The sequence below is a fragment of the Lissotriton vulgaris genome, chromosome 6 (assembly GCF_964263255.1).
Source record: "Lissotriton vulgaris chromosome 6, aLisVul1.2, whole genome shotgun sequence".
NCBI classification, from domain to species: Eukaryota; Metazoa; Chordata; class Amphibia; order Caudata; family Salamandridae; genus Lissotriton; species Lissotriton vulgaris.
This window is the reverse complement of record NC_141694.1, coordinates 1140525273-1140547881: the sequence shown is the minus strand read 5'-3', so window position 1 is coordinate 1140547881 and position 22609 is coordinate 1140525273. Positions and strand designations below refer to the sequence as shown.

Genomic DNA, 22609 nt, shown 5'->3' with positions numbered 1-22609 from the left:
TTTATTTTGAGAACTGAAGATTTCTGAAGTACTGTATTGTGGATTTTTAATGTTTTTGGTCTTGCCTTCAGTATATTAAAAACAATGGATATTTGTCTAAACCAGTGTGGTCTCCTTTTGTAGTGCTTTCACTTTGCTTCTATTGGTTATGTACAAATGCTTTACACACTGCCTCGAAGATAAGCCTGGCTGCTCTTGCCAAGCTACCAAGGGGGTGAGCAGGGGTTATTTTAGGAGTGTAACTCCCTTATCCTGACTAGAAGGAAGGGTCCCTACTTGGACAAAGGTGCAACCCCTTGCCAACTAGAGTCCCCCTTTTCTAACAACTAGTATTGTTACTTGTTTGACAGTGGGAGACATCGCTCTGGAGCCAATATCATCTGCATTCAGAATTCGGGTTGCCAGGTGATTTTACACCTATTCCGTAATGCACGGACTGCACATCCTGGCACCCGGAACTGTACCGTTAGAACTTTCCCTTTGGTAACAGCTGCTATGCACGTATTGCTTATAGTATTTGCACATTTTGAAAGTTTTTTTTGATAATCACAGATTTTAATGGTTTTACCCATCTAATTTACAAACTACTTCAACTATTGAGTGCCAGTACAAAGATGGCCTTATTGGAGGATAATACAACATAAGTCAGGCAACACCCAGAGGCACAGCCTTGTCACACAAAGCACTTCAGGTATGAAGCACTTTCGGCCTGGGTGGCTATTGCAGAACTGATACCCACAGGGGCCCGGTAAGATCAAGGCAGTAACGCACATTTAGGGGTTCGCTGGGGGAGTGCGGATGAATATAATCTATGGTGATGCCAGGTTTAGCTTTAGGTAATGAATTTAAGTATAATTATAGGTGCTGCGATGAAATGGTTTTAATTAATTGAATATTATGTTTAGATACTCTGCTCGATGTAATGATTTTTAATCACAGTTAAATGTGTTGTGATGTAATGATCTGAATTAATGGAACATCAGTAAAATATCTCTATGAAAAAAATTGAAGCAACAAGTTAATCTTTCTTGCAAGAAATCTGGTTATTAGTTCAGACAGGAGGATGTCCCACTCAAATATTAAACACAATCCTTGCCAAAGTGAACCCCAAAAGCCACTAAATTAACCTTTGCTCAACCCTCTACAGTCAGGTTTAACATGGAGGCAATGTGTAATGTGTTTGTGCAGCACACAAACTGTGATAACGTGAAAATACAACACCAAAAAATCCCAAATAAATTTAGAAAAATTGTGTAATCTTTAATAAATGAAATGACACCAAATCAACAAAATTGCAATCAGTGAAACAGGAAATATGAATTTTTAGAGCTTTAGGCACAAAGCACCAACTGTGGTTTATTACCTTAAAACACTGGACTGGCTCAAAGTCACAGGCTCAGGCCGTCACAAAGGAGCGAGTGCCTGAAACAGAGTTTGCCCCGCTGGGAGTTGTACTTTTTGTCCTTGATTGAGGCACTGCAAGGTCCTTCGTCGTTTTGTGGTTCATCAGTTTCTGTGAGGCAGCTGATTAGGAGCTGTGATGCGAGTTCCTGCATCAGTCTGTGGCACTCTGCACTAGTTCTGGTTTAGCCTCCGATCATGAGCTGTGAGGTGCTATGATGCAAGTTGTTGCGTTGGTCTGCTTTGGATCTGGTGAAACTTTAAGTTGAGCGGGGAGGAGGACACTCTTACTCCAGCCAAGGGTCCAGGACTTTGAGGAATGCACTTGAAGGGTCAGAACTCACTCTCACAGAGGACAGACGAGGGGCCCATGCCAGTTCAATTTTGGTCTGGTGAGCTGAAAAGCATGGAAGGCCTCCGAAAGCTTGTTATGTTCTGGTAACTCAAATAGGAGGTCAGTCAACTGACCCTTGGAATCACTTCTAGGGAGCCTGCCTGGGTTCAAGGCAAGCAGGTCCAATCTTCTTTCTTCAGATAGGATGGCAGTCTTTCTTCTGAATCTTCCACAGGTCCAGCAGTGCTCTGTAGATAGGTTCTGAAGGTCCCATTTTTATACTTGGTACCAGCTTTTGTGTTGGAAGAATTCCCTAACCTTCTCCCAAAACTGGTTCTGGCCAGTTCTCCCCTTTCCTCTGGCCCCAAATATTCTAGGGTGGCAAGGGCAGGCCTGGTGTCTGGTTCTCTCGTGTGTGTTGCAGACAGGACACTTTGAAGTGTAATCTGGGCAGGGAACAGCGCCTCCCCAGCCAGCATGTCAGGAAGACCATTTTACCTCCGACATAAGCTACTTTTCTTTGTCTCATGGTCTGGAAGCAGTACACAACCCACAACAGCAGAGTCATTCACAGTTACTTGACTGGCTGAAAGACACAGTTGGTTTGAGCAGGAACATGTCAAATTTCTAAAAGTGGTTTCAAACTAGTAACTTACAATCCGACGTTACCATTAAAGAGGATTTTAAATTGCAATCCATTTGAATATGAACACAATTTCTCCATCTGCTCACAATTTGAATTGAGCACTTAAGTGTAATATAGCAAACCAGTACTAGTCTTTTTCAAAAGTGAATTTAGGAGTTTTTCACTGCCATGACATGTAAAACGTAAATCAATATGTAGTACTTTTTAAGTACCATGCACCCTGTCCGTAGGGGTGGTTACCGCCTACATAATTACAAAAAAAGGTGTTGGCCTGGCAAGAGGTTTTTTTTTGCCAAGTCGAAATGGCAGTTTATAACTGCACTACAGGCTTCAGTAGCAGGTCTGGGACAAGCTTTAAAGTTCTACTTTAGTTGGTGACAAAATGGGTGCTGCTGCCCACTAGTAGCATTTAATTTACAGGCAGTACTATGTATTATAGACTTAAAAGTGCTTTAAATGTGCCAATTAGGTGTGGGCCAATATTACCATGTTTAAGGGGAGAGCACAAGCACTTTAGTACTAATTAGCATGAGTAAAGGGCACAGAATCCTAATGTCAAAAAATAATACAGCTACAAATGAGGGAGTAAAGGCAACAAGTTCAGAGGAATACCAAGCTAAGATTGTAAGGACTAAGACTTCTAAACAGACTGGTTTACAGATTTGTGTTATTCGACATCATTTCAATAATGGCCAAAGGAATGATTTTTGTTAAACCACGCTCTTAAGTGTTCTAAAAAATTCAGATGGGCTCACTGTGAGGCCTACTTCCACCAGCCAGTTGAATAGCAGGCATTTCTATGCTCCCATTCCTGGGGGGTGGGTTCAGCCTTTCAGTTATTTAGGCTTTGGCTCGCTCCTGACTATTGGTTTTAAAAATATATGATGAATGATATAAATACTTTCAGGGACTTTTAACCAGTGGCCTCTATCTATTGGTCTGTTAAATTGATATTTACTTTTTCTGTCCACCAGAGCATATATTAATGGGTCAGCCCAATTAAGCTGCTGGCTTCTTTCACTTTGAGCGCCAGATTTTTGCTACCTTAAAAGTAGTCCCCTTCAGTGGTCAGCATGATCCACTGCACACCACCATCTAAGGGACTTCACGGAGCTGTGGTGCTTCCAGGAAGTCTGTGCGCAAGTGGTTTTGCAGAGGCGAATTCAGCAACTGGATATTTCATTCATCACTAGAAGCAGTGCCTGAAATGAGCTATGTAACCCGTTGTCACAGAGGCTGTAGTGACATCGGGCTTCCTAATCACATTTTTTTTATCTGACACAATTTTGTTTACGTCAGTGTATTGTAGCACCCTAAAAAACAAAGATTGCCTTTCTCCCTAATCCGCTTTTTTTATTTAGTATGTTCTGTTGTAAAATACAAATACCGCCACTACTTTCATGCCACACATGAGGTAATAAAATAGCCTGAAGCAGCTCCCGAGTCAGCCTGTAGAAAACATCCGGCTTTGTGCTTGTCCTCGTCTCTTCCCTTCTCCGTTGTTCTCTTTTCATGAACAAATAATACATACAAATTATAAATGTATTTACTGAAACCCTTAAAACAAAACAGCAGCATCTATCTTAAAATACGGCGTTTCTCTCTGAATCAACATGGTAGTCCTTCCCCTATATGTATAACGATCTCTTCCGGGTCGTCCTGCTGCTCTAAAAGCTTCAAGGGCACCATGACGTCAGATGCAACAGCTAAAACCCCCACCCCTATGTTCCTTTTGCTATTGCGCACATGCCCTTCACTCTCCAGACACAGACTGTGATCTCCAGTGATTCCAAGGCCGTGGCACCGACAGCCAACAAAAGCACTGCATAAACCAGGTGATCCCGTTTTCTCAATGCTTCTCAATTCTTGCCTAGCTTTGTACAACACTAGTTGGTTAATCTTGGAATGTTTAATGAATAGGTATTGGCAAGCTGTTGGCAGATCTCAGCTGGAGGACACATTGCTTCTAAATCTGTCGGCCACCTTAAAACACTAAAAAGGAAAAAGACAAAATATGTCAAAAACGTTCAAAGACGTGGGCCGTGCATGTGTGGCCATCTTAGAATTGTGTTTACAAACTTTGGTTTACAGGTCGATGATGGTTGATGTGTTACTTTCAATACGTAGGTCATCTCTGAAACGTAAGCTAACAGCAAAATATGAGAAAAGCATTTTGAGATGGACTCCCACCCATCCATGACTATTGACAAATGCTAATGCTCTGCGGACACATATTAAAGACCAGACCCATTGGCTTTGCAAATATTTGTTTCAATAGCAATTTGTATCTGAACCATTGTAGTTGTCCTTCACTAGTATGGAATGATATTAAACCAGTTTGGTGCATTGACAATTCTTAAAAAGGCCCCAAAATTAGATTACTGTGCGTTGTTAAAGTTATTCTGCACTGTACACACTACAACACGTTTCGCTTGTTTATTTGAACGAATAATAGAAACATTCATTTTGCAGTTAAGGGTCTTTATTTTTTTCTGTTGAAAAATGCATTTAATGTGACTACCAAAGAAATACTACAGCACTTTTCGATTATGTAATTGAACTAATAATAGAAATACTAATTTTACAATGTTTGTTCTTTCTTTTTTACAGTTGAAAAATGTATTTAATATGACTGCCAAGGAAGGAAGGAAAAAATCTGTGAGTGCACTGGTGGTGGTGGGAAATGGAAATGGTGCTGCAGGTGAGTGAATGTTTTTTTTGGTTAAATGAGTTTGACAATGATTACTTTGTCGTGGTCATATGATTATAAACGGAACTCCAAATTCCTTTGGAAGCATTTGCATCATGGAAAATGTGGGGCAGCCTTCAGCCTGCCATGCCCCAGACCCCAAATTTGGATAACTTTTTAAGTTTCAATGTCAATGCAAATTAGTAATTTCGTGTGTGTTCGACCAGTCATTTGCTGTCTAAAATACGAAAGATTTTGACATACGTGTTGAGGTGGTTGGTGCGAAATAGCGAAGAGACTTCTCAGTTGCTTACTTTATTAGGTCTCGCCTCTCAATGCGCATGCGCATTGAGCAGAGCGAGACTATAGCGACTTAAACAGACTTTACCCAACTAGTATCCCAACTGGCGATTTGGTGCTGTGCCCGTGCGCTTTTAGGTCAATGCGCAAGCGCATTGACCTAAAATGCGCGTGCACATCATCAAATCGCCATCTGGTCCCCAGCAGCACTCCTCCCACACCTTTGAAGTGAAGCTTAGCTTCACTTCAAAGGCCCCTGCTGCTTCACACCCTCATCGCCGCTCTCCCCGCTCGGCCCCCTCCCCTGCCCGCCGTGTCGCATTTCTCTTCCCCTTCCCCTTCTCTGCCTTCCCTCCGTCTTGTTTTTTTTTTTACCTGCTCCGCCCCCTCCCCTGCCCGCCATGTCGCATTTATCCTCCCCCTCCTCTTCCCTCCGTCTTGTTTCATGTGGATTTGCCACTACGTCTGGACGTTATGTGTTTGAGATGTGTAGGTAGTAACACCCTCTGTTATTACAATTGGTGCAGAGCTCAGACACGGCTGGCCCTGCCTGGTAACGTGCTGCGTTTGTCCAGTGTGATTGTTTCTTCTTGACACCGTCTGTGTTGCCAGGCATTGCTAGAGGCGCTCTGTGAAGACGGAGGTTTCTTAGGAGACGAGTCCCCGTCAGGGCAGACAGGAGCCTGGATGTTATATTCAGTGCTTGCTTTTGAATCCAGAGGGTGCGAGAATGGGCGCGCCTGCTTCAACATTAGCCCCAGTAGGAGCCGAGGGCAAAATGCAGCCACCCATTCCCATTTTGCCCTTAACACTTACCACCATATTGGCAACTATAAGTGCCTATACTCTGGTAGCTTACAGACAAGGTTTAAAGGCATCTGTTAAGATCCCCATTCAGCTCCCTCCACTTCACGCACAGTGTTTCATTTGAATTTGCATGTTACAATTGGCATCACGGCCGGCCAGCCGTGCTTTCAGTTTCACGGCCGGCACTTTAAAGGCCGCTCTCCCTGCTCCGCTCGAAGCCAGGGACCAATTGAAAGCAGCCAGCAACATTACACCTTAGCCCAGACTACTGAAGCACTCTTGTACCAATGCCTGTCTAACCGCAGAGGCGAGCATTCACAGTATGTCGGGCATCTGAGGAAATGCCATTTTTATTCATTTTTGTGGACGTTTTATATAGCGCGCACTCAACCAGAAAGTATCAGAGCGCTTTACACGAGATTAAGTGAGTTTCCCCGAATCACAGGATGTTGAGCGTCCCTGCCAAGACTCGAACCCGGCTCCCCAGCTTCGAGTTCGACCGCTCTTGCCATTATGCCACATCCTCTCTATTGTTCCTGCCACTGGATTACCAGAACTGGTAAATGAAATATTACACATAATTCAGAAGGAAAGGAGCAATAACACACAGACGCACTGAGTCTGCATTCCTTTCTTCATTTAAATGTGTGAAATTGACACCAGCGTTTCATTGATGCTAACGGGCATTCCCCGCAGTTAAGTGGTATTACCGCATTTTGTGACGCATTAGTACAATTTTTTTCTAAAGCCGCATTATTATGTTAAATACATGGAAACCTCATTTGCATCCGTAGCACAAGTTTTAAGATCTCCAAACTAGCTTTAAATGAAAGCGCAACTCACTGTTTGCCTAGCCCTCCACCTCTATCACTACTGCGCCTGCTTCAACATTAGCCCCAGTAGGAGCCGAGGGCAAAATGCAGCCACCCATTCCCATTTTGTCACCATATTGGCAACTGTAAGTGCCTATACTCTGGTAGCTTACAGACAAGGTTTAAAGGCATTTGTTAAGATCCCCATTCAGCTCCCTCCACTTCACGCACAGTGTTTCATTTGAATTTGCATGTTACAATTGGCATCACTGCCGGCCGGCCGTGCTTTCAGTTTCACGGCTGGACGTATTTATGTACAGAATAGGATATGCCCTGTCATTACCTTCCCTTGCTGCTAATTTCAAACTGAACTCTCTATTGAAGCTGGATATTGGATTATACTTTGCTTATGAACTGGCTGCTATTTATTGCTTTTTGAACACTTTGGGATATGTTTTGGTATTTTAATCCTTCTGCTGTTAATCCCAAAACCCTAACTTTTTTTGTTGCCAAAGCAGGCAATTGTTGCCACCTAAATGCTTGAAAAATATTTAGTACTGACATTCTCCAAAGTTATAACTATTGGCATTGTAAATGACAAAGCTATCAATTTAGCTATTTTAAAAACCAACACATAAATAAAATATTTGTCATTTACAAGACCAATAGCTCCAACTTTTCTAATGCGAGACCTATTGCATTTCCAATGCTTATTTACTATTGATTTGAAGTAAGTTGCTGCGTGTCCCTTACCTCACAATGTATTTGTGCAACGTGTTTGACACAGAGTTTCGAATAATACATCTAGACAAAGCCGTTTGTAAAATACATGTAGCTGGGCCGATATGAAAGACACTGGAACACAACACTACACGCTCTCTTGTGGCTAAGCATTCCCTTATATATTATCATAAAATATGATTACACAGTTACTTTCAGCTATTTGGTTGCATGGCACTGGAAAAAGGAGCAGCAGAACTCATGCTCCAGCTCTTTCATTTTCGTTTGAAGCAGCTGAACATAGCCATGGTTTAGGTGCTCGAGAAATGTCTTGAATTAGGATAAAGAGCATAACTGGATTGGAAAGACATTCTATTAAGTGTGAGTTTGTACCAAGAAAGTTACATGCCCCATAGTTTGTCTCTTTAATTTGGGAACTATTGAGAAAGTAGTGACTGGGTGTCTTAAGGGTCTAGACAAATGAAATTAGGATGAAATGCTATAAATCATATTGTAATCTGTGGATGCATCTTTACATGTTGTTATTGCCTGATGTTAATGTAGACTAAAGGGACACCAAAATAATGCCCGTCCATGCACCCTGAAATCGCCAACAGCAATACGTTTATTTTGAGCTGAATCATCATGTGAGCCAATCAACATTTCGAGTACTTAAATTATTCTGGAATGAGTGTGGTGGAGATGGAGGCATATTCCTGCTTGAGTCATGGTAGATAAAATATTTACAGTGTCCCCAAAAGGTCTCATAAGGGAATTGGATTGGTCATGTTTTTTGTGAAATTACATAGGTCTGTCCTTCTAAGGTTACAATAGTGTATGCACACTCGGTGATTATTTACCGGGTACCACAAGACGGATGGATAATTGACTTGTATGTAAATGACTACCATGGAAAGTGAAAAGCTATGGTAGGACATTGAAGTGGTAGATCAGAGCTTTTAATTTATTAGGTCCAGAAAAGAAATACCAGAATTGTGGTGAATGCAGGAAGGTAAGTAATCAGCAGATAGCAATGCTGGATAACATCAAGAATCGAATGCAGCAAAGGGGGAGGGGTAGCGCGCCAGCGAGCCTAGGTTGGAGCTCCAGCGGCCCACTTCAAAAAAGGTCGCACTGTAGCCACTATAGAAGGGGAAGGCCTCTACCTACCTGAAATTGCCAGGCTGGTTGGCGACTGGTTTGGAGCGAGGAGGAGAGTGGATGCTGGCATACCCATTGCTGCAGTGGTGAGACTATGGTGTGGTTCTGTAGTGTGGCCTGATTCCCGGCTTGCAGCATGCAGTCTCAACAATTAAAGGACCTGAGCCAAGAGGCCTCTGACTACCGCAGCAGGGGGTCCAGTGTTCTGGTGCACTGAGGAGCAATGCTGCAGCAGCCTGGATCCATGCTTCAGGTGAATTGGCAACTTGCGGATTGGGGCAGTCTAGGCCTGGTACCACTGTTGCCATGAGCTGGAGCGACGTTTGGACCCCGGGGTGGAGATTGCTGTGAGCTCCCCCTCCCACTGGGGTGAGAGATTTGGAATCCATTGGGCTTTATGCTCTGCACTTCACTGCACATTGACTTCCCGCTCATTGGAGTTTGTCTCCAGCCCATGGTTATCTCAGAGCCTTCTGAGGGCATGGTCGCTTGTGGATGTCTCTTTCCCTGAGACCTTTGGCCTTGGTCCCGCTGTCTCTAAAACATGGCAGGCCCCTTTAGGAGGTGGGAACCACGTAGATGCGTTTCCATGGCCTATCGAGTCCTACAAATGCAGCTGGGCAGCCGTCCCATGATTTCTGCACCCCTGAGGGGGACCTTGCACTGCATCTTTGCTCCCCCCACCGGTTCAGTATCTGGATGACAGGGTGCATCAGCTGGGCTGAACTGTGACCCTCTCCCACTCTTCATATCGTGACCCCTGCCTCTGGTATGGGATGCAGTCTAGTGATTCCCTGCACAAATTGTGCACAGAAGTGTTCTGATTGCCTTGGCTGGAGGCTTCTGGAGCAGGGAGGGGGTAATGTTCTGGCCTGCTGAATGCAAGGAGACGAATGGCCACGCTCCCTCTCTGCTGCCTTCTACTATCATCTAACCCCTAAGTGGAACTTTGCACTACTGGACGTTTCATCCCAACTACACTGTGGCAATATCTCTGTGCTCTTTCTTCTGTACTGCACCTAGGACCATAATACACTTTGCTGTAGCTACACCACTGCACACCACTGTCTTTGGCACAGCTGGGGCTTTATTACTGCACTCATGGTAGCCCATCCCAATGCCAATCTACTGTGGTCAGCACTGTGAAGCCCCGTCCCTGTGGCAGCCATGCGCTTTACAAATCATATTAACATAACATAACATTGTCATGCCCTAGGTGAGCAAGATAAATTATTGCATTCTGAAACCTGGGAAAGGCTGACCTTAGCTGAACATAGAGGGGGACTAGGAGTTCTTTAAGTTCCAGCATACAAGCTCCATAGGATACTAAGTTATACAAAAGATATGCAGTTCCCGGGGAGAGGGAAGAACGGGGGGAATCTGGGTCAGGGAAACTGAGACACCAGATCAGGGGATCTGATGGCTCAGAAGCAAGAGCCCTCACACACCCGTGTGGGTATCATGCTTCATCACCAGGCAGCCCCTCATTGGACTGGAGCAGCAATGCCCAACGTGCCCCTCTAGAGCAATGGGCCCCCTTTGCCAGAGATCTTTTGAGCAAGAGAAGCCGATGTGAGGTGTAGGGGCTCTAGGTGTAGATTGCTGCAATGGGAATTAGGAGTTTAAAAATAGCTAATAGATACCCAATTAAATTCAATAGGTGGGTTCTCTTGTTATAATTAAAAGATAATAGGTGGCTGAATGTGGAAGTAATCGTCCTACCCAGTCATAAAATAGTGTGTGTGTAGGTCAACATGTTTCTTGCCTCAACTGTCGCTATTGATTTGGGCAATTATTCAGAACTCAAAATGAAACCTAATCTACTTGTGGTTGGGGAAAATGTATGTAACATTATCACATGACCCCAATCTACACCTAGAGCACCTCCACTCTACACCTCACATTGGCATTTCTTGCTCAAAAGACCTCAAGGAAAAAGAGCCCCGACGAGGGGCCCGTTGGTCATTGCAGCAACAGCCAATTAAGGAGCTGCCCCATGGAGAAACATGACACCTACACAGGTGTGTGAGCGCTCTTGCTTCTGAGCAATCAGATCCCCTCATCTGCTGTCTCGGTGACCCTGACCTAGATCCTCCCGTCCTTCCCTCGCCCCAGGAACTGCATACGTTTTGTATTACTTAGAAGGATGACCATAAGCCGATCAAGCTTCACTTTGATAATAGGCACTCCACAGTGCAGGCAAAGGGTCAGGATTCTGCAACATGAAACCCAAGACATGGACATTGCCACTCTTTTGAAAAATAAATTAAAGACAGTTTGCGTTCCATTGACAGCACATTAGACACACTCGCTTCTAAAACGGATGAATTTCAGGGACGAGTTGATAAGTATGAGTCTAGACTTATGCAAGCAGGAGGGAGAGTATCAGATGTGGAGGACACGCAGAACAGATCAGAACTTGCCCTCTTCTCTACTATACGTGAACTGAGAGTAATAAAGGCCAAAAGAGGGATTTGGAAGGCAGATCCAAACCAAACAAAATATGGATAGTAGATATCCCTGAATCTTTGAGAAGCGACAACATGGAGCTATTTGTGGAGGATTTGCTGGATAAATTGTTTAGTCACAAGACTTTCTCAGCTATCCTTATAGTGGAAAGTGCACATCACTCTTTGACTCCCAAATCTAAGCCCAGACAAAACCCTAGGCCGATCATAGCGAGACCCCTAAATTACAGAGACTACATATTGCGAATGAACAGTGTGACACCAGACTTTAAATACAACTGCTCTCCTGTGTCATTTTACCTGGATCTCACCCAAGGGATTCTTTACAGTGATCTGGAAAATTTTCATGGCTAAAACACTTCAATATTCCATGCCGTTCTTGGCCAAGTTCTGGTGGAAGTGTAATAGCACTACTCACTTATTTATGTAGCCGTAAACTGCACTTGCATTATTGAACATCACGTATTTTTCAGAGTTTTATATAGCACAAACTTGGCTCGGAAGTATCGGATATCAGATCGCTTTACATGAGCACCAGTTGCGTTACACAAGGATACCTTCATTTTTGTTAGCCACAGGGAGATTAAGTGATTTGCCCAGAATCACCGGATGTTCAGTGTCATTGCCGAGACTTGAATCCAGTTCCCCAGATTTGAGGTCAACCGCCCTAGCGGTTAGACCACATCCTCTCCCCTGGATGTCAACCCGGAGACCTCCGTCTTTTGAGTATACCAGCCAGGCTTCCACCCAATAGACTTCTAACACTGCTTTTTACTCAACTACTACCTCACTGCTGATGTGGCGACTGATTCACACATGATCTCTTGCCCAGATCCTGGGTTTGTTCCCCAGATATGTATATTTACATAATTTTATTGCATTTATATGTTGATAACGAACACTCTACTGATTATATGTTGATATACTACTATACACTAACTGTCATCCACTTAGGTAACATATGATGTTGTTACTCCACCTGAATAGCAGGTGGCGAAAGGTAGAAAAAAATTCTATGCATCCTGCCCAGGGCTAAGCCCTGCTTCCTGGTCCCCCTCACATGTGGAACGTATTCATGATGTTTACATTAATCATATGGTTTGAACTTCTTCTGCAGGTTGTCAGGAAAAGGGTAATGATTGGGGTTGGGAGGGGATTTAATCTTGATGTTTCTTGTCTGTGTATCCACAGTCATCTTGATGGGTACGGGCATACTGACAATGTTTCTACACCAGCATTGCTGGTTGACCACTCTTGAGGCACGGCAGTTGAGGCTGGTGAATATATATGCCCTAAGTTAGATGATTGTAACTTTATTGACATTATATTACATCTGTACTCTTAACTATGGAGATTAGTCAGTGGTATGGAAGGGATGGTGGGGATTTTAATTTGACAGTCTCTAGGCCGCTAGACATGTTCTAATCACACTGTGTTAAAGTTAAGAGTGCATGTAAATCCAACTCAGAATAATATAGTGTGGATTAGATTTAATTAAACTGTAAGGGTTTTCCTGTTTGCCCTTAAACAACAAACCTTCTTACACCACTTCACTTCTAAGCCAACCTGTGAAAGGAGGAAAACGTATATAGATTTATTTTCTAGAAGAATCTTACCTGCCTGTCAGACAGCGGTACATTGAAGATTGCCCGGTATGACCCGAGTACATGAACCAAGAGATCCAGTCTCTTGACTTGATGTTGCCAAAACCCTGTCTGTTGGGGGAGCTGGTCTCTTTTGCTAACTGTGCCCAGGAGTGATAGTCTAGTCAAGACAATGCAAGCCACTGAGTTTGGTAATAAGCATATTTTTTATTTGAAAGCTAAAATATAATTTAGTTTGTGATGTGTTATCATTACTCACCTCTGGCCATTTAGACATATAATCAATCAACACCAAGGAATATTTAGGAGAGTTTCCCATCACACCAAAAGAACCAGCCACATGAAAAGCTAGGTTGCACCAAGGTGAGTTCTTTACAGCAATGGGATTGATAGGAGAAGGATAAGTTACCTGTGTTTTGTCACTAACTACACACTCACCACAATCCCGAACACAATGTTCGATGGACCTGTGCACTCCGCCACCAGAAGTCCTCTCTAACTCTACGTTTCATGGCATGAATGCCAAGGTGAACTTTGTTAGCTAGATCCAAAACTTTCTTGTGCATGCACACCAGTACTACCAATAACCCCCCCCACCCCACCCCCCTCCGCAGAATTCCATCCACCAGGGACAATTCATCGCTTAATCTCTTGAAAGGGATCAGCTCGGGAGCTAAATTCATGTTGTTGGGCCAACCATGAACCATAAAATCCATCACCCTACTGATCTCAACATCCTCTGAAACAGCTAGCTTCCACCTTCAACAGTGTCCACCGCTCCACCTACATCACACACCATTTCCAGGTCCTCCCCCAAAGTGTCATCAGCAACCACCGTGAGGGGTAACCTAGACACAGTTGGCAACGTGATTCTTCACACCTGCCACATACCCCAAGCGATAGTTAAACTCATTAAGTCTGTAATGCCACTTGGCTATGCTTGGAGTGGCTCTGCTACCCCCTTTGGTGGTAAAAAGATCCACTAATGGTTTCTGGTCGGTTCTCAGAACAAATTTGTTCCTCCATTAAAAGTTCTTAAAATATTGTACACCCTACCACAGGGCTAGGGCCTCTTTTGCAATCGTAGAGCAAGTATCCTCCGCCCGCAGTGCTTTAGAGGTAAAAGCGATGGTCTTCTCCCTACCGTCACCTCTCTTCTGCATAAGAACAGCCCCTAAGCCCACATTGCTAGTACCCGTAGTAACAATACAAGGGTCATTGATGTAAGGGGGCGTGCCTGTACAATTACCTCCTTCAGGAGCTTTAAATCGCAACCACACTCATTCGTCCACTCATACCTTTCATTCTTTTTCATGAGCTCACGCATACACACCGTCCTGTCTAAGAAGTTGCCCACAAATTTGGCATAGTAGCCCTCCAGCCCTAGGAAGGAATTAAGCTAAAATATTTACCTTGGGTTTGACCCCCTTACTGGAAATGTGATGATCCAGATAGTCTACACCTTCCAGGAAAAATTTACATTTGTCCTTCCTCCGCATTAACCCACTAGACCTAATAATCTCCAACACTTGCTTGACCCTAGTATCATGCTTTAACTCGGTTTTCCCATAAATAAAAATGTTGTCTTGGAAAAACATGACTCCTGCAGTGCTCTTAAACAGATTCCCCATGAGGCGCTGGAACACTGCAGAAGCAGAAGCAGATACCAATCCAAACGGCATGCGTATATAACGAAAAGCACCTTCAGGTGTGACAAAGGACATGAGGTGTCTAGAGTATTTTCACAATTCCACCTCGTGGTAAGCTGAGATAATGTCAAGTGAGAAGTACCTGGCACCCTCCAAGGCTGCTAGCATCTCGTTGATGTTGGGCAGGGGTTGGCGATCCACCCATATGTTGAAATTAAGATCTTATAAGTCCACACACATCCTGAGAGACTTGTCCGCCTTGCGTGCAAAAACGATGGGTGCCAACCTCTGGGATCCCTCAATAGGCTCAATTACCCCCATGGTGCACAACCGCTCAAGTTCCTGCTTGGTACCTTGCGCACCTTGTGTGCAACTGCCTTGGCACCCTCCTTAAGGACAATACAGTGTTGAAAACCCTTCAGTTTCCCCTGCTCACCACTAAAAATCTCAGGAAACCTTTGGATCCAGTCATCATCGGATAAGCGTCCCACTATGACTGCTGTGCGCAGGGGTGGCAGGCAAAGAGGTAGAGTAGAACTGTCTAGCTCCTTGTTTTGACAAAACCATATCCAGATGATTGGAATCCAGGATGATCCCAAGCTCACCCTGCTCTTCCCACCCCAATAAATATGCACCATCCTAAACAATGTATACTGTTCCCCGAGCAAAATCCCCTTTGAACTATAACTCTCCCTCAAACTTTTCAAGGACCTCCACTCTTTTTCCACCAAACGCAAAGATCTTTATGCTGGACTGATTCACCGAGATATATCACTCAACCTTTCAAGGTCCTTGGCGGTGATGAGTAAATGGAGAACCTGAATCGGCAAGAAATCTTACATTCGTGCCGTTCACCCTTTTTGCACACACAGGGGATTTCCTTTTATGTGGTTAAACAATGGAAGCTATTTCGACAACACCGTCCGACTGCATGGACGAAGAGGACAACATTAACAACTCATTGCACTCATTTTCCTCCCCAGAATCAGCATAGTCCTCTTCCATGGTTTTCACAGTTTGCAACAGCCCCTTGTGCGTTCCTGTAGCCTTACATACACGGGCCAAATGCCCTTTCTTGCCACATTTGAAACATGTTTGGGTTACAGCAAAACAAAAGTTACAATTTCCCAGGTCTGACTTGCTCCCACAATGGAAACAATATAGATCAGCCTTCTCGAACTTGGGTTTGGATGAATTAGGCGCAGGTGTAGAAACGCTAGTCACACTGGCGTTGGCACCCTTCACAGGTTTGTTATTGTGTTTTGCACTAACCAGCTTAACTTCATTTGATAGCGCTGTCCCACCCATTTCTTTCATACAAAACTGAGACTGCTCAATGCTTTTAGCTAGGGTGAGAGCAGTGTCCAAGTCTGTGTTGTATTCTATTCTAATATGATGTCAGTCTGGATCATCAGAAATAAGAGTTTTTCCTGAATCTTTATATTGCACATAAGTTCAATTAACTGATCGCAGATTATCTCATCCCTATAATTGCAAGTGGCAGCTATGGTTATGAGTGAGCCCACAAACTCATTGATGGATTCGCCAGGAACCTGAGCACCTTGCAAAAAAATTAAGTGAAATGCAGCAATCTAAAATGGCCGCACACAACGTAATGAGGTAGCATTACGCGGGGCAAGGCCAGTCAGGCAACGACTCCAATCGACGTCACAGGCAGGGGAGGCGCGTGAAGCAACGCAAGATTTGCTTCAACCACGTGAACTTCCCCAAAATCAATGCAAAAGTACCTCAAAATGGACAAAATCCTGCCTTGACAGAAACAGTATCACAACGGGAAATGTCAGGAATCCACGACGATGGTTAGATCATCAGAGTTTACAGCAGAAGCTCATCGGCGCCACACAGAGAAAAGCTGAAATGGAGTCCAGATGAGTCGGCCAGCAGGCCCAGGATTCATGTTATGTTCCCAGTATAAAAATTGGCTTGGTAGTTTGGTCTGCCCTGTTCCCATGATGCACTGGGCCAGGGTCAGACTAATTTGCATATAGCCAAGTTCTGAGCTGGGATGGTGCAGTGAGCTAAAAAACGGTGATGGATCAAGCCCTGATCTTTGGACTTGGTAAGAGTGGTCTGCTTAATTCAGACACTCTGTTCATCACCACCCCCTTTTCTGAATCATGTTCCTGGATCTGGCACGCCCATGACGCCATGAGCGTGCAACGTTGAGTCATGTGACTTGCTATAATAAAGAGAGGCCCCGCACGCACGTACGCAGTCAGACGCGCGGACGGAGAGCCAAGAAGTTATTCCCAGTGTCCGTCTCAGTTATTTCTAGGGCCACGTGTCAGGCCTAGTTAGACCTAGATGCCCTGGAGTGTAGGCCCCAAGTTGTTACCCCTAAGGCTACCATTCCCTGATTCAAGAACACAACAATTGGCGACAAGGGTGGTTGCCGGATCCTCGCTCGGGGTGCGTGTGTGCCTGCTGTCCCGTGCGGTGGCCGCGAGCCCGTCCTTTGGCTCGTGGTGCTCGTGCCCCACGGCATCACACGCCCCCGGGGGGTGCGCTTGGGAGGAAGACTTCGATCTCTGGGGGATCACAGGTGAGCCGTGCTGCTCAGCGCTATCCTGCAGTGCGCATCGTCACGATTGCCCACCCGCGACAGGAAGCCGCGTGCTCTCTCATCGGTGGTTTCACACCCAGCGCCGCACCTGGCCCCTCGGCATGTGCGTGAAGCGCGCTTCTGTCCGTCTGGCACGACGATCTGGGCGGCGCCCTGCCTCGTCTCACACATCTGGCGGACGCGGCGCCTGCCTGTCCCGCCGCTGGCCTTGCTCGCCCGTAGTAAGTGCGCCGGTCGCACACGCCTTTCCGGGCTCCCTGAGGAGAACTCCACGGTCACGGAACGGCCAGGTTCCGGGTGCCGGTAGTCCAGTGCCTAGCAGAGGCCCACGTCCGGCCCCTTCGCGCGCCAGCTCAGGTGAAGTTCCGGCCCGTCGAAGGCCTGATCAGGCGCTGCCAGGGCGATGGCCACGATTCCGCCCATCGAACCGTTTGTGGTGGAGGGTGCGCCCTCGACACTCGCCCCGAAATGGAAAGAGTGGGTGGACAGACTCCTAGTATTCGAGGCCACGAAAGTCCACAAGGAACAAAAGCGAGCCATGGTGCTCCACCTAGGAGGCAAGGACATACACTCCATCGCTCGGACACTCACAGAGGCGACCCCCAAAACTCATCACACGCTGATAAATGCCCTAAATGCACACTTTGCACCCATGGCCAACCAGGACTATGAACGCTATGTATTCAGACAAGCGCGTCAGCTGCCGGAAGAGTCATTGGACACCTACCACACCAGACTCAAAAAGCTGGCGCTGTTCTGCGGGTTCCAAGATGTAACGGAAGAAATCCGTGGTCAAATCATACAGGGCTGCGCCTCTGTCAAACTGAAGGAAAGAATACTGGAGGAGTCAGGCAAGCCGCTAGCCGATATTCGAACTCTCGGCCGCACGAAGGAATTATCCAAAGCCAGAGCGGCGCACATGGAGGCCGCACTGCAAGCAACCGTCAAGGTAGAACCTGTCCACAAGCTTCAAGTCCAAACACCACCCAAGTGGCACAAAAAGACACCACACACACAGGGTGGGACATCTGGACACTCATGTGGATACTGCGGAGGCCCGCGTCACCCGGCACCAGAATGTCCAGCGAGGGGACAATGCTGCTCATGATGTGGCAAGCCAAACCATTTCGAGAAAGTGTGCCGCTCGAAGAAAGTCCGTAGGCCCCGCCAGGCGGTAAACACCGTGAAGGAAGGCGAGCAGAGCCACAGTGACATGGACGATGACGAGGAAGAAGAACGATCGGTGCACAAAGTACACATGATCGGCACCGCCGCTCGTCGCACTAGAACGCTCCCTCAATGTTCAATCCGTGTAGCGGACCAAGACATAATGGCGGTAGTGGACACAGGAGCGTCCATAAACCTCATGAGCGCCTCGCTCTACAGAACCATGGCCACGCCTCCGGCCCTGAGCCCCACTCCCATCACTGTCTTTGCATATGGACAAGACATCCCCCTCAAGATCCGAGGGAAGTTCCGAGCGGCAGTCCGCCATGGGGACAAGACAATCAAAGCGAACATATTTGTGTCGGAAGAGGGACAAGGCATGCTACTAAGCTGCAGAGCGGCCGAGGACCTAGGTGTGGAACATTCGCCTTCGGGGTCCACGAGGAGTCGGTACAACAGCTCCTCATGGACTTCCCTGACATCTTCGAAGGCATTGGACGTTTCAATGGCCGTGAAATACACCTGCACGTCGACCCCACGGTACAGGCCCTGCGACATAGACGCATTGCATTCCATCTTCGGCCGTTGGTGGAAGAGGAGCTTCGCAAGCTGGAAGCGGCTGGCATCATCGAAAAGGTCTCAGGTCCCACCCCCTGTGTGTCGCCCATCGTGGTCACCAGAAAACCGAAACAGCCAGGGGCAGTAAGGATCTGCGTGGACATGCGCCTCCCCAATGCGGCCATAAAACAAGAGCGTCACATTACTCCCACCATTGATGACCTCATCGGAGAAATGGCCGGGGCCTGCTGGTTCTCGAAGCTAGACCTACGGTCGGGATACCACCAGCTAGTACTAGATAAAGAGTCGCGAAACATAACCACCTTCTCAACTCACATTGGCCTTCGGAGGTACACCCGGCTCAGCTTTGGAGTTTCCAGTGCAGCGGAGGTGTTCCAGAATGTCATCCGGGAACTGATCACCGGCATACCAGGGGTGATAAAGGTCAGCGACGACATAATGATACATGCCCGCACCATTACAGAACACAATCACCGACTAACACAAGTGTTTCGCAGGCTGAGAGAAGCGGGACTTACGCTCCATAGAGAGAAGTGTGAATTCCTACGCACAAAAATAGGATTCTTTGGATACGTCTTTTCGGCAGAAGGAGTCAATCCAGACCCCGACAAAGTAAAAGACATCAAAGACGCACCACCCCCCACCACTGTCACCGAAGTCCGGAGTTTCTTTGGCATGGTTAATTATTGTGGGAGGTTCATCAGAGATCTTGCCAACCTCACACTCCCCCTGCGTGAACTCACAAAGGACTCCACACCGTGGACCTGGGGACCGGAACAGGAGAAGGGCTTCCAAGACATCAAGGCGTCCCTCTCGAGCAACACAACACTTGCGTTCTTTGATCCCCGAAACTCCACCCTCATAGCGGTAGATGCCGGGCCGGCCGGACTCTGAGCTGTCCTGATGCAGAAGCAAAGGGACGAAATGGACTGGGTGCCAGTTGCTTTTGCAAGTAGATCTCTCACAGACACGGAGCAGCGGCACTCCCAAATTGAAAAAGAAACCATTGCCATCCACTGGGGGTGCCGGCATTTCCATCTATATGTATATGGCAAGCCGTTCACGGTGGTAACTGACCATAAACCATTAGTGGCCCTGTTCTTGGGGACCTCGACAAAACCGCCGCCCGCATTGAGAAATGGCTGCTCCAACTGCAGGAGTACAATTGCAACATTGAATACCAGCCCGGGGCAAAGAACCCGGCGGACTACCTCTCACGCCACCCCAGGCCAGCCACCCCGGAAGAAATGGAGGAGGCCGAAGAAACGGAGGCCTACGTCAAATGGGTGATTGCGCAATCATGCCCGCGGCCCCTCTCCGTAGGCGACATTGCGAATGCCACGGCACAGGATGCCTGCCTCCAGAGGGCCAAAGAGGCTCTCCGAACAGCGAACTGGCACCGAGCCAAGGAGAGTTGGAAGGCGCTCACGCCGGAAGCCCAAAAGATCATGGAGAGCCTGCATCATGTCCGGGAAGAGCTAAACGAGGACGAGACTGGGTGCCTGCTGAGAGGGCATCGTCTAGTAATACCTGCTGCGTTGACCGACCAGGTGGTGCAACTGGCACATGTGGGTCACCAGGGAATGGTCAAAACCAAAGCCCGGCTACGAACAAAAGTGTGGTTCCCCCTGATGGACGAAATGGTGGAGAAGGCGGTGAGGTCATGCACTGCTTGCCAAGTCACTGGAGATGCTCCTCGTGAAGCCCCGATCATAGTGGAACCCCGGCCCCAACGGCCATGGGAACGGGTCAGTATGGACTTTGGTAGCCTCCCGGATGGAAGACACACACTGGTAATGATCGACCATTCCAAATACCCGGAAGTGGAAATAATAACCAGCACAAGCGCCGAGAACGTCATCCCCAAAATAGAGAAAATTGTTGCCACTCACGGGGCAATGCGCGAACTCCGCACAGACAATGGACCCCCGTTTCAAGGACAAGAACTGGCTACTTATCTGTCATCCCTCGGCACCCAGCATCGACGCATCACTCCTCGCTGGCCTCAGGCCAACGGGGAGGCAGAGCGATTCATGAGAACCCTGAACAAGGTCATTCGCATCGCCCATGACAAGAACCAGTCAGTGGAGATGGCCATCTTCACGTTCCTCCGAAGCTACCGACAGACCCCACACTCAACCACAGGGGTAGCGCCAGCACATATCCTCATGGGGCGAGTGGTGACTGACTCTATCCCTCACCATCCAAGGTGGTCACCGGAGGGGGCAAACGAAGATAGAATTGCGCAGAAAAGAAAGGCCACTTTTGCTCGAATCAGTAAGAAGAGAAGGGCTGTGATGATACAATTCAACAGAGGCGATCTAGTGCTTCTTCGAAACAGGGTAACCAGTGGCAAGTTCAGGCTGAACTATGAAAAAGGACCATGGTGAGTGATTGGCGTAAAAGGCACCCGCATCATAGCAGCCCGGGGGCGGGAGACAATAACAAGAAATGTATCCCATTTCAAACGGTTCCATCCTGAGCCAACATCACCCTGTCCCCCACCGTCCGACAATGGAACTGAGACTGCAACCAGCTTTTCACACCAGGAAATAACACCCAGCCACGAGGTCACACAGAGAAGCAATACTAGAGCAGCCGAGAGTGATGAGCCGATTGAAAGTTCTGGGGCCCCGGAGGACATGCAAGATCCGGAGGTGGCAGACAGGGAGGCGCCGGCGACAGCCCCAGTCACAGAGAAAGACATCCCGAGTCGGCGAGAGTCGCAACACAGACTGAGAAGAAACCCCACACCTTCCTGTTGGCTGCGCGACTATTTCACGTATGACTGTTCCAATAAAAACACATGAGTGTGATGTCAGTAATCATGCCCCACAAGTTTGGAATAATGTTTTGAGCAGAGTGTGCTAATGGAAAATATCATGACAGACTGTTCGATAATGTTGGTATATGTTGTTGTTGTTTTTTCCTTGCTTTAGGAGGAATGTTATGTTCCTGGATCTGGCACTCCCATGATGCCATGAGCGTGCAACGTTGAGTCATGTGACTTGCTATAATAAAGAGAGGCCACGCACGTACGCAGTCAGACGCGCGGACGGAGAGCCAAGAAGTTATTCCCAGTGTCCGTCTCAGTTATTTCTAGGGCCACGTGTCAGGCCTAGTTAGACCTAGATGCCCTGGAGTGTAGGCCCCAAGTTGTTACCCCTAAGGCTACCATTCCCTGATTCAAGAACACAACAATTCACACCAGGATGTGGAGGCCGAGGACTGGACAACTTGTCGCCACTGAAAGAAAAACGAGAGGCAGGTAGGTTCATCAGCTTCCTTTATTCCAGCCTCCCGGCAGCAACTGCCAAAGCCCTGGCATTCCGTGTTCCAACTTCCACGCAGGGAACACAAAGAAGGAATGCACGTGCACCAACCCACACCAGATCCCAACAACTACTATGTAACTTGATTAGTAAAGTGTTCAGAGTTATTTTTGCTGTTTTATATAACACATACTTGGCCGGAAGTCTTGCAACGCTTTATAAAAGAAACAGAATACGTAACCAGATTTCTAGGCATGGGGAAATTAAGTGGTTTTGCCCAGGATCACAAGATGTTGAACTGAGTCTGGGATTTGAACCCGGTACACCAGTTTCAAAGTGCGTGGCCTTAGGAGCTACCCACATCTCCTCCCAATGAGGGGTAAGTGTACCCTGTAGAAAAGCAGCCCCCCCTCCCC

The 22609-nt window shown here is 46.9% G+C and overlaps 1 protein-coding gene across 1 annotated transcript in view; it reads left to right on the top strand.

The window, feature by feature from the left end:
* MRPS5 (mitochondrial ribosomal protein S5) overlaps positions 1 to 22609 on the top strand; it is a 640608-nt gene that overhangs the window by 541363 nt on the left and 76636 nt on the right. Inside the window, exon 6 of the mRNA XM_086927225.1 lies at positions 4992 to 5082. Coding sequence (XP_086783351.1) covers positions 4992 to 5082 — 91 coding nt within the window. The remainder of the gene's footprint in view (positions 1 to 4991; positions 5083 to 22609) is intronic.